The sequence below is a fragment of the Phycomyces blakesleeanus genome (genome assembly GCF_001638985.1).
Source record: "Phycomyces blakesleeanus NRRL 1555(-) unplaced genomic scaffold PHYBLscaffold_10, whole genome shotgun sequence".
Taxonomy (NCBI): Eukaryota; Fungi; Mucoromycota; class Mucoromycetes; order Mucorales; family Phycomycetaceae; genus Phycomyces; species Phycomyces blakesleeanus.
In genome coordinates this window covers 434,930-447,896 of record NW_017265143.1, presented here as the reverse complement: position 1 = coordinate 447,896, position 12,967 = coordinate 434,930, and the positions used below count along the sequence as shown (strand labels likewise).

The 12,967-nt window shown below is 46.4% G+C and overlaps 1 protein-coding gene across 1 annotated transcript in view; it reads left to right on the top strand.

Moving 5' to 3' along the window:
* Positions 1-12,967, top strand: part of PHYBLDRAFT_77797 (carbohydrate-binding module family 13 protein) — a gene marked incomplete at its 5' end in the record, with an annotated part of 29,585 nt that overhangs the window by 5,863 nt on the left and 10,755 nt on the right. Inside the window, 2 exons of the mRNA XM_018443299.1 lie at positions 56-562; positions 6,899-7,188. Of these exons, the coding sequence (XP_018291746.1) occupies positions 56-562; positions 6,899-7,188 (797 nt within the window). The remainder of the gene's footprint in view (positions 1-55; positions 563-6,898; positions 7,189-12,967) is intronic.

The following is a 12,967-nucleotide window of genomic DNA, read 5'->3' as shown; positions in this document are numbered from 1 at the left end:
ACTTATGCTTATCAAGCAACCTATTAACATTTATATAAACTTCTTTTTAAACTAGACAAACGCTGGATCTTGTCCAACTCTTATGACCAGACTTTCCAGATCTCTGCTCGTGGTGTTATTACTGTTCGCATCCAGAAGATCATCTATTACCTTCGCATTGTCCGCCGTTCTAACAGATATGAGCTTATTGCTTCTACTGAGGAGTCTGGTGATGGCTATGTAATGCAGTTGCATATCCCTATATTCTCTGACAATGAGATTGAGAAGGATTGTCATAACGCTTCTACTACAGTTGTCACATCTGTTCGTCAGCCCAGCCGTACTACCACTGTTACAACTATCATCCGCCGTGCTTTCTTCCCAGATTCTGCTTGGTTCTTTATCAAGGTCGACCGCAAGGAGCAGGAAGACCTCGTTTTGGCCGTCGAGAAGGAATCCGAGACTGCTGATTCCAAGCTTGTCGTTAAAAAACTCAACCTTAGAAGCTTCCAGAGCCAGCTCTGGACTTATCGTGATGGTCTCTTGATCAACTATGGAAGCAAGCTTGTTATTGACGTCAAGGGTATGTACCCAAAAACTTCTTCTTTTTTATTATCTGTTATTAGAAACCAACGAAGAAAATCTAAATAACTAACACACATTATTATTATTATTATTATTATTATTATTATTATTATTATTATTATTATTATTATTATTATTATTATTATTATTATTATTATTATTATTATTATTATTATTATTATTATTATTATTATTATTATTATTATTATTATTATTATTATTATTATTATTACAATAGGCGATCTTGTGCCATCTGCCAGTCTTATCCAGTCATCCGAGGCTGGTGTGAGCAGCCAGAAGTGGGCTTTGAACGTTGATGGCGAGATCTACCTCGAGAGCCACAAGGATCTTGTACTTGGTCACAAGGGAACCACTGTCAAGGACGATACCGAAGTTGTTTTATCAAACAAAGAAACTGATACCGAATCAACCACCACTCGCTCAATTATCAGATGGAAATTCACCACTCCCATCTTTGGCAAGAAGACCACCACAACTTCAACGTCCGCCCCTGCTCCTATCGGAAGCATTACCGAGGCTATCGAGCAAGGTGCTGTCATCACCAAGACCGAGCATGCCCCCGTCAAGGTTGTCGATACCATCAAGGAGGTGTGCCCCAAGGGAGATATTGTAACCAAGACCAGAGAGACTGGCGAGGTTATCAATGTCCGCAGAGGTTCAAAGGATGTTATCTTCCATCACACTGATGCCAAGAAACTCCACAAGAAGCAAGATCGTACTGATAATGTCTTGGTTCGCACCACATATAAGCCCACCCAGACTGTTGTCACCGAGACTCGTTCTATCATTAGAGCCTGGCGCGTTGTTTTCATCCAGCGTCTCCGCCGTTGCAAGAACCAGCAGGAATTTGTCAAGGTTATCGAGGACCAGCGTCGCATTCTCAACAAGCGTCTCGACGATTACAGCAAAACTATAGCTGCTCCCGGAGCTCAGCCTACTCAGCCCCAGGAGACTGTCGAGGAGATTAAGAAGCTTTACAACACTCGCGTATTCAAATATTATTTGGATATCGTAAAGGGTTACAAGCCTAACCAGAAGATCTCACTCAAGGAGCTCGACTTTGATAAGACCATCAAGGAGACCACCGAAGAGGTTGATCGTCATCTTGATGATGTTGTAACTCGTCACATCGAGAGCACAACAACCAAGAGAACTACTACCAAGGCACCCGAGAATACCAAACCTATCATCACAGAAGTCGAAGATGAGGAGGAAGAGGATGTCAAGGTCAAGGAGACCCAGCTCGTCAGTACCCAAAAGACACTGGCTACCACCCAAACAATCAAGACAATCGTCCGTTACTGGTACATCATTCTTTACCGCAGAGTCAACCATGCTATTGAGAATGGTGCATCAGAAGATGAAGTCAAGAAGATCGTTGACGAAGCAAACGAGGATCTCGACAAGAAGCTCAAGGCTGTGGAGACTACTACCAAGAAGTCATCTCACGTTGTTCCTAACACCAACACCCAGCTCATTGAGGACTCTGTAGTTTCTGCAATTAAACGCACCAAGGAAATTGTTAAGAAGCAGACCGACACTATCCACAAGAACAAACAGCCCAAGACTGAGGAAGAGTTGGACGAGATTGTCGAAGACACCGATAAGGATCTCACAACTGAGTTGAAGACTTACCAGACCATCATCACCCAAGAGATTTCTGGTGTCGAGGAAGACTCAGAGGATGAGATTGATGAGACACCCACAACAGCCGTTGAGGCCAAGGAAACTGAAGTCGCTAAGAAGGTTGTTAATGAAAAGCTCAATGACACCAAGGAGCAGATCACCGAATGGTTTACTCAGATTGACAAGGATATCACTACTTGCCTTGATGAGACTACACCTGAAAGCAAGGATGACGCAGTCACTGTCATCGACGCTGCTCAACTCGACATTGTTACCAAGATTGACGACACTATTACATCTGTCAACACTTACTACGACAGCATGCCCCACCTTTCATGGGTTCAGCGCCGCCAGATTTTGTACAATCTCGAGTCTACAAAAGCCAATCTTTTAACCAGAATCATTCGATTCAAGACAATCCTCAAGGATGAAACTACTCCAGCAAAGGATATTCGTCGTTATATTACTTACAGCTTCGGCCCTGCTGCTCAGAAGACCGTAGTAACAGAAATCGAAGAGGTGACCGAGCAGATCAAGAAGCCTAAGAAGTTCGTTAAGCAAGAAGCTCCTTTTCAACCCAAGATCGGTGTCCCTGTCGTCACTTCTACAAGCAAGCCCGACTCAGACAGTGAGGATAGCTTTGAAGACAGTTTCGAAGAGATCGTTGCTGAAGATACAGTTGTCGAGACAATTCAGACTACCAAGAAACCTAAGAAGCTTGAGCAGATCACAAGAACTGTAATCACTGAAGAGACTTCAAAGCCCGATACATCTGACGCTCCTTACAAGCCGAAGATCGGTGTCCCAACACATGCCTATCCCAAGAAACCTGAATCTGTTAAGGATCAGCCAACAACTGTTACTGAAACCGTCGAGAACGTTACTAAAACAACTACTGATAAGCCTACCCAAGTTGATGTTATTGAAACAGAAGAGTTCACAATCATTACCAAGGAAGGATATGCAGTCAGTGAAGAAAAACCTAAAACTGTTGTGGAAGAAAAGACCACAATCATCAACAGCGAAGATCTTACAGTCACTGAAGATGTTTCAGTATTGGTCACAGAAAAAATCACACCTGAAATATACAAAGAAGAAATTACCAAGAAAGACATTAAGGTTGTCGAGCGTGAGGATATCAAGATCATTGAAGATATACCCGTTCTCGTTACTGAAAAACCAACTATTACCGAGGGTGTCTTGAAGCCTACTGAAGACAAGCCGGTTAACAGAGAGACTATTCGCAAGTCTTCTGATGACAAGCCCTCTGAAATTGTTGAGGAGGTTACCAAAACATACAGATCTGTGAAGGAAACCAAGCCTCATTCGAAAAAACCCACTGTGGAAGAGGTGAAAGAGGTTTTCAACAAAACTGAAAAGAGCACCGTCATTGTGGAGGGTATAAAGATTACCGGAAAAAAGCCTAAAATTGTCACAAAAGAGACTAAGGAGGGAACCATTGTTGTGATTGAGGATGTTGAGTTCATTGGCGAAAAGCCCACCATCGTCGAAGATGTTACAACTGCTATTAAGGACACTGAATCCACAGCCATTGTTTTGGAGGGTATCGAGACAATCGGTGAAAGACCCACTTTCGTTATGAAGGAGACTGACGAGGGTAAGGTCATTGTTGTTGAGGGCGTCAAGATTATCCATGAAAAACCCACGGTCAAAGATATAACCACAGTTGTACGAGAAATCGAAAAAACTATTGTGACAGTCGAAGATATTCAAGTCGCCAAAAAGACGCCCACTATAACTGAGGAAATAACCGACACCATTGTTATCCACGGTGATAAACCCACATTCGACAAGCCTAAAGAGGTTGATGACATCAAGAAGGCCACCAAGGAGACCACAACTAGTGTTACCGTGATCGAAGGTGTCAAGCCTGAGACACACAACCAACAGATTTCAAAAGAGATTACAACTCTAATTGAAGAGGTTACCGAGGATTCTATCGTTGTTGAAGGTATCGAGGTTGTCAAGGGTGAGAAGCCAACCGGCACTAGAGAGACCAAGGAAGTGATCGTCGTTGAAGGTGTCAAACCCACTGCCGAACAGCCTGAAGTGGTTGATAATGTTCGTGAGACCGTTACCAAGACCACAACTACCACCGTGATTGAAGGTGTCGAGGTTACCGAGGAGAAGCCTACCGTTGTTGTTAGAGAGAGCACAGAGGGTACAGTCGTCGTTGTAGAAGGTGTCAAGCCCACCACCGAGAAGCCCACTGTCAAGGATATCAAGAAGGTGTTTGAAACCATCGAGAAAACTTCGGTTATTGTCGAGGGTATCAAGATCACTGGCAAGAAACCCAAGATCGTTACACAGGAGACCGAGGAGGGTACCATTGTTGTGATCGAGGATGTTGAGTTCATTGACGAGCAGCCTACCGTTGTGGAGGATGTTACTACTGTTATCGAGGATACCGAATCCACTGCTATTGTTTTGGAGGGTCTCGAGACCATTGGTGACAAGCCCACTTTTGTTGTGAAGGAGACCGACAAGGGTAAGATTATCGTGGTTGAAGGTGTCAAGGTTATCCACGAGAAGCCCACTGTCAAGGATATCACCACCGTCGTCAAGCAGATCGAAGAAACCTTTGTGATCGTCGAAGGTATTGAAGTTACCGAAGAACAACCCACTGTCACTGAGGAAGTCACCGAGACAATCGTTGTACGCGGCGTTAAGCCCACTTCCGACAAGCCTGAGACTGTTGAAGACGTAGTTAAGACCATTGAGGAGACCACAACTAGCGTTACCGTCATTGAAGGTGTCAAGCCTGTTGATGACGAGAAGAAGCCCACAGTCGTTGTTAAGGAGACCACCGAAGAGACCGTTGTTGTCGTTGAAGGTGTCAAGCCTGTGTCCGACAAGCCCACTGTCAAGGACATTGAGACTGTCATCGAAGAAGTGACAAAGGAGACTATCGTTGTTGAAGGTGTCAAGGTGGTTGAAGAGCTCAAGCCTCTCAGTGACAAGCCAACCATTGTTGAAGAGGTTGTCCGAGAAGTAGTTATTGTCAAAGATGTTGAAGTCTCGGAAGATAAGCCCAAGATTGTGGAAGATGTTATCAAGACCATCAAGGAGACCGATACTGAATTGATCGTCATTGAAGGCGTTAAACCCACCGAAGACAAGCCTACTGTAACCGAAGTCACTGAGGTTACCGAGACAACTGAGAAGACCACTCTCATTGTTGAAGGTGTTGAGAAGACCGAAGAAGTTCCTACTGTCAAGGACATCACCACTGTCATTGAAGAGGTTACCGAGGAGTCTATCGTTGTTGAAGGTATTGAGGTTGTCAAGGGTGAGAAGCCAACCGTCACTAGAGAGACCAAGGAAGTGATCGTCGTTGAAGGTGTCAAACCCACTGCCGAACAGCCTGAAGTGGTTGATAATGTTCGTGAGACCGTTACCAAGACTACAACTACCACTGTGATTGAAGGTGTCGAGGTTACCGAGGAGAAGCCTACCGTTGTTGTTAGAGAGACCACAGAGGGTACAGTCGTCGCTGTAGAAGGTGTCAAGCCCACTACCGAGAAGCCCACTGTCAAGGATATCAAGAAGGTGTTTGAAACCATCGAGAAAACTTCGGTTATTGTCGAGGGTATCAAGATCACTGGCAAGAAACCCAAGATCGTTACACAGGAGACCGAGGAAGGTACCATTGTTGTGATCGAGGATGTTGAGTTCATTGACGAGCAGCCTACCGTTGTGGAGGATGTTACTACTGTTATCGAGGATACCGAATCCACTGCTATTGTTTTGGAGGGTCTCGAGACCATTGGTGACAAGCCCACTTTTGTTGTGAAGGAAACCGACAAGGGTAAGATTATCGTGGTTGAAGGTGTCAAGGTTATCCACGAGAAGCCCACTGTCAAGGATATCACCACCGTCGTCAAGCAGATCGAAGAAACCTTTGTGATCGTCGAAGGTATTGAAGTTACCGAAGAACAACCCACTGTCACTGAGGAAGTCACCGAGACCATCGTTGTACGCGGCGTTAAGCCCACTTCCGATAAGCCTGAGACTGTTGAAGACGTAGTTAAGACCATTGAGGAGACCACAACTAGCGTTACCGTCATTGAAGGTGTCAAGCCTGTTGATGACGAGAAGAAGCCCACAGTCGTTGTTAAGGAGACCACCGAAGAGACCGTTGTTGTCGTTGAAGGTGTCAAGCCTGTGTCCGACAAGCCCACTGTCAAGGACATTGAAACTGTCATCGAAGAAGTTACAAAGGAGACTGTCGTCGTTGAAGGTGTCAAGGTGGTTGAGAAGAAGCCCGAAACCAAGACTCGCGAAGTCCCCACAAAGGAAGTCGTTATCCCCGAAGGTACCGAACACGGCCTCAACATTGTCGAAGAAACAAACAAAACTGTTTCCGGATGGTTGTCTGGTTTGGTTACCCGATTCACCAGTCCCACTGATGAAGATAACAAGCCTACGACCACTACCGAGCGCAGCATCGAGCATGTTACTGTCACATCTGAGAAGGAGCTTGACCGTATTTGTGATGAAGCTAAGGAGAAGGTTATCACTCAAGTTTCCAAGGTCACCGGTCAGAAGCCCACCAAGGAGGAGCAGGACAAACTTGTCCGTGCTATTGACTCGATGAAGGAGACTGCCAAGGTCACTCTTACCGAAGTCAAGGAAACCACCATCGCCCACAAGGACAAGCCTGAAGATGTGACGGAGAAGCTCCAGACCATTACTGACAAGACTCATGAACATATCAATACTCACTACGAGACTGTGAAGGACACCATTACTGACGATCATGTCAAGCGTGTCGAGATTATTGAGTCAGAGAAGCCAACTGTCACTGAAGTTGTTACCGAAACCGTTGTTATCCGCGATGTGAAGCCTACTTCTGAAAAGCCCAAGATTGTGGAAGATATTGTCAAGACCATCAAGGAGACTGACACTGAGTTGATCGTAATTGAAGGTGTTAAGCCAACCGATGACAAGCCTACCGTAACAGAAGTCACTGAGGTTACCGAGACGACTGAGAAGACCACTCTCATTGTTGAAGGTGTTGAGAAGACCGAAGAAGTTCCTACTGTCAAGGATATTACCACTGTCATTGAAGAGGTTACCGAGGAGTCTATCGTTGTTGAAGGTATTGAGGTTGTCAAGGGTGAGAAGCCAACCGTCACTAGAGAGACCAAGGAAGTGATCGTCGTTGAAGGTGTCAAACCCACTGCCGAACAGCCTGAAGTGGTTGATAATGTTCGTGAGACCGTTACCAAGACCACAACTACCACTGTGATTGAAGGTGTCGAGGTTACCGAGGAGAAGCCTACCGTTGTTGTTAGAGAGACCACAGAGGGTACAGTCGTCGTTGTAGAAGGTGTCAAGCCCACCACCGAGAAGCCCACTGTCAAGGATATCAAGAAGGTGTTTGAAACCATCGAGAAAACTTCGGTTATTGTCGAGGGTATCAAGATCACTGGCAAGAAACCCAAGATCGTTACACAGGAGACCGAGGAAGGTACCATTGTTGTGATCGAGGATGTTGAGTTCATTGACGAGCAGCCTACCGTTGTGGAGGATGTTACTACTGTTATCGAGGATACCGAATCCACTGCTATTGTTTTGGAGGGTCTCGAGACCATTGGTGACAAGCCCACTTTTGTTGTGAAGGAGACCGACAAGGGTAAAATTATTGTGGTTGAAGGTGTCAAGGTTATCCACGAGAAGCCCACTGTCAAGGATATCACCACCGTCGTCAAGCAGATCGAAGAAACCTTTGTGATCGTCGAAGGTATTGAAGTTACCGAAGACCAGCCCATTGTCACTGAGGAAGTCACCGAGACCATCATTGTTCGTGGCGTTAAGCCCACTTCCGATAAGCCCGAGACTGTTGAAGACGTAGTTAAGACCATTGAGGAGACCACAACTAGCGTTACCGTCATTGAAGGTGTCCAGCCTGTTGATGACGAGAAGAAGCCCACAGTCGTTGTTAAGGAGACCACCGAAGAGACCGTTGTTGTCATTGAAGGTGTCAAGCCTGTGTCCGACAAGCCCACTGTCAAGGACATTGAAACTGTCATCGAAGAAGTTACAAAGGAGACTGTCGTCGTTGAAGGTGTCAAGGTGGTTGAGAAGAAGCCCGAAACCAAGACTCGCGAAGTCCCCACAAAGGAAGTCGTTATCCCCGAAGGTACCGAACACGGCCTCAACATTGTCGAAGAAACAAACAAAACTGTTTCCGGATGGTTGTCTGGTTTGGTTACCCGATTCACCAGTCCCACTGATGAAGATAACAAGCCTACGACCACTACCGAGCGCAGCATCGAGCATGTTACTGTCACATCTGAGAAGGAGCTTGACCGTATTTGTGATGAAGCTAAGGAGAAGGTTATCACTCAAGTTTCCAAGGTCACCGGTCAGAAGCCCACCAAGGAGGAGCAGGACAAACTTGTCCGTGCTATTGACTCGATGAAGGAGACTGCCAAGGTCACTCTTACCGAAGTCAAGGAAACCACCATCGCCCACAAGGACAAGCCTGAAGATGTGACGGAGAAGCTCCAGACCATTACTGACAAGACTCATGAACATATCACTACTCATTACGAGACTGTGAAGGACACCATTACTGACGATCATGTCAAGCGTGTCGAGATTATTGAGTCAGAGAAGCCAACTGTCACTGAAGTTGTTACCGAAACCGTTGTTATCCGCGATGTGAAGCCTACTTCTGAAAAGCCCAAGATTGTGGAAGATGTTGTCAAGACCATCAAGGAGACTGACACTGAGTTGATCGTAATTGAAGGTGTTAAGCCAACCGATGACAAGCCTACCGTAACAGAAGTCACTGAGGTTACCGAGACGACTGAGAAGACCACTCTCATTGTTGAAGGTGTTGAGAAGACCGAAGAAGTTCCTACTGTCAAGGACATCACCACTGTCATTGAAGAGGTTACCGAGGAGTCTATCGTTGTTGAAGGTATTGAGGTTGTCAAGGGTGAGAAGCCAACCGTCACTAGAGAGACCAAGGAAGTGATCGTCGTTGAAGGTGTCAAACCCACTGCCGAACAGCCTGAAGTGGTTGATAATGTTCGTGAGACCGTTACCAAGACTACAACTACCACTGTGATTGAAGGTGTCGAGGTTACCGAGGAGAAGCCTACCGTTGTTGTTAGAGAGACCACAGAGGGTACAGTCGTCGTTGTAGAAGGTGTCAAGCCCACTACCGAGAAGCCCACTGTCAAGGATATCAAGAAGGTGTTTGAAACCATCGAGAAAACTTCGGTTATTGTCGAGGGTATCAAGATCACTGGCAAGAAACCCAAGATCGTTACACAGGAGACCGAGGAAGGTACCATTGTTGTGATCGAGGATGTTGAGTTCATTGACGAGCAGCCTACCGTTGTGGAGGATGTTACTACTGTTATCGAGGATACCGAATCCACTGCTATTGTTTTGGAGGGTCTCGAGACCATTGGTGACAAGCCCACTTTTGTTGTGAAGGAGACCGACAAGGGTAAGATTATCGTGGTTGAAGGTGTCAAGGTTATCCACGAGAAGCCCACTGTCAAGGATATCACCACCGTCGTCAAGCAGATCGAAGAAACCTTTGTGATCGTCGAAGGTATTGAAGTTACCGAAGAACAACCCACTGTCACTGAGGAAGTCACCGAGACCATCGTTGTACGCGGCGTTAAGCCCACTTCCGACAAGCCTGAGACTGTTGAAGACGTAGTTAAGACCATTGAGGAGACCACAACTAGCGTTACCGTCATTGAAGGTGTCAAGCCTGTTGATGACAAGAAGAAACCCACAGTCGTTGTTAAGGAGACCACCGAAGAGACCGTTGTTGTCGTTGAAGGTGTCAAGCCTGTGTCCGATAAGCCCACTGTCAAGGACATTGAAACTGTCATCGAAGAAGTTACAAAGGAGACTGTCGTCGTTGAAGGTGTCAAGGTGGTTGAGAAGAAGCCCGAAACCAAGACTCGCGAAGTCCCCACAAAGGAAGTCGTTATCCCCGAAGGTACCGAACACGGCCTCAGCATTGTCGAAGAAACAAACAAAACTGTTTCCGGATGGTTGTCTGGTTTGGTTACCCGATTCACCAGTCCCACTGATGAAGATAACAAGCCTACGACCACTACCGAGCGCAGCATCGAGCATGTTACTGTCACATCTGAGAAGGAGCTTGACCGCATTTGTGATGAAGCTAAGGAGAAGGTTATCACCCAAGTTTCTAAGGTCACCGGTCAGAAGCCCACCAAGGAGGAGCAGGACAAACTTGTCCGTGCTATTGACTCGATGAAGGAGACTGCCAAGGTCACTCTTACCGAAGTCAAGGAAACCACCATCGCCCACAAGGACAAGCCTGAAGATGTGACGGAGAAGCTCCAGACCATTACTGACAAGACTCATGAACATATCAATACTCACTACGAGACTGTGAAGGACACCATTACTGACGATCATGTCAAGCGTGTCGAGATTATTGAGTCAGAGAAGCCAACTGTCACTGAAGCTGTTACCGAAACCGTTGTTATCCGCGATGTAAAGCCTACTTCTGAAAAGCCCAAGATTGTGGAAGATGTTGTCAAGACCATCAAGGAGACCGACACTGAATTGATTGTAATCGAAGGCGTTAAACCCACCGAAGACAAGCCTTCTGTAACCGAAGTCACTGAGGTTACCGAGACAACTGAGAAGACCACTCTCATTGTTGAAGGTGTTGAGAAGACCGAAGAAGTTCCTACTGTCAAGGACATCACCACTGTCATTGAAGAGGTTACCGAGGAGTCTATCATTGTTGAAGGTATTGAGGTTGTCAAGGGTGAGAAGCCAACCGTCACTAGAGAGACCAAGGAAGTGATCGTCGTTGAAGGTGTCAAACCCACTGCCGAACAGCCTGAAGTGGTTGATAATGTTCGTGAGACCGTTACCAAGACTACAACTACCACTGTGATTGAAGGTGTCGAGGTTACCGAGGAGAAGCCTACCGTTGTTGTTAGAGAGAGCACAGAGGGTACAGTCGTCGTTGTAGAAGGTGTCAAGCCCACTACCGAGAAGCCCACTGTCAAGGATATCAAGAAGGTGTTTGAAACCATCGAGAAAACTTCGGTTATTGTCGAGGGTATCAAGATCACTGGCAAGAAACCCAAGATCGTTACACAGGAGACCGAGGAGGGTACCATTGTTGTGATCGAGGATGTTGAGTTCATTGACGAGCAGCCTACCGTTGTGGAGGATGTTACTACTGTTATCGAGGATACCGAATCCACTGCTATTGTTTTGGAGGGTCTCGAGACCATTGGTGACAAGCCCACTTTTGTTGTGAAGGAGACCGACAAGGGTAAGATTATCGTGGTTGAAGGTGTCAAGGTTATCCACGAGAAGCCCACTGTCAAGGATATCACCACCGTCGTCAAGCAGATCGAAGAAACCTTTGTGATCGTCGAAGGTATTGAAGTTACCGAAGACCAGCCCATTGTCACTGAGGAAGTCACCGAGACCATCATTGTTCGTGGCGTTAAGCCCACTTCCGATAAGCCCGAGACTGTTGAAGACGTAGTTAAGACCATTGAGGAGACCACAACTAGCGTTACCGTCATTGAAGGTGTCCAGCCTGTTGATGACGAGAAGAAGCCCACAGTCGTTGTTAAGGAGACCACCGAAGAGACCGTTGTTGTCATTGAAGGTGTCAAGCCTGTGTCCGACAAGCCCACTGTCAAGGACATTGAAACTGTCATCGAAGAAGTTACAAAGGAGACTGTCGTCGTTGAAGGTGTCAAGGTGGTTGAGAAGAAGCCCGAAACCAAGACTCGCGAAGTCCCCACAAAGGAAGTCGTTATCCCCGAAGGTACCGAACACGGCCTCAGCATTGTCGAAGAAACAAACAAAACTGTTTCCGGATGGTTGTCTGGTTTGGTTACCCGATTCACCAGTCCCACTGATGAAGATAACAAGCCTACGACCACTACCGAGCGCAGCATCGAGCATGTTACTGTTACATCTGAGAAGGAGCTTGACCGCATTTGTGATGAAGCTAAGGAGAAGGTTGTCACCCAAGTTTCCAAGGTCACCGGTCAAAAGCCCACCAAGGAGGAGCAGGACAAACTTGTCCGTGCTATTGACTCGATGAAGGAGACTGCCAAGGTCACTCTTACCGAAGTCAAGGAAACCACCATCGCCCACAAGGACAAGCCTGAAGATGTGACGGAGAAGCTCCAGACCATTACTGACAAGACTCATGAACATATCACTACTCATTACGAGACTGTGAAGGACACCATTACTGACGATCATGTCAAGCGTGTCGAGATTATTGAGTCAGAGAAGCCAACTGTCACTGAAGTTGTTACCGAAACCGTTGTTATCCGCGATGTGAAGCCTACTTCTGAAAAGCCCAAGATTGTGGAAGATGTTGTCAAGACCATCAAGGAGACTGACACTGAGTTGATCGTAATTGAAGGTGTTAAGCCAACCGATGACAAGCCTACCGTAACAGAAGTCACTGAGGTTACCGAGACGACTGAGAAGACCACTCTCATTGTTGAAGGTGTTGAGAAGACCGAAGAAGTTCCTACTGTCAAGGACATCACCACTGTCATTGAAGAGGTTACCGAGGAGTCTATCGTTGTTGAAGGTATTGAGGTTGTCAAGGGTGAGAAGCCAACCGTCACTAGAGAGACCAAGGAAGTGATCGTCGTTGAAGGTGTCAAACCCACTGCCGAACAGCCTGAAGTGGTTGATAATGTTCGTGAGACCGTTACCAAGACCACATCTACCA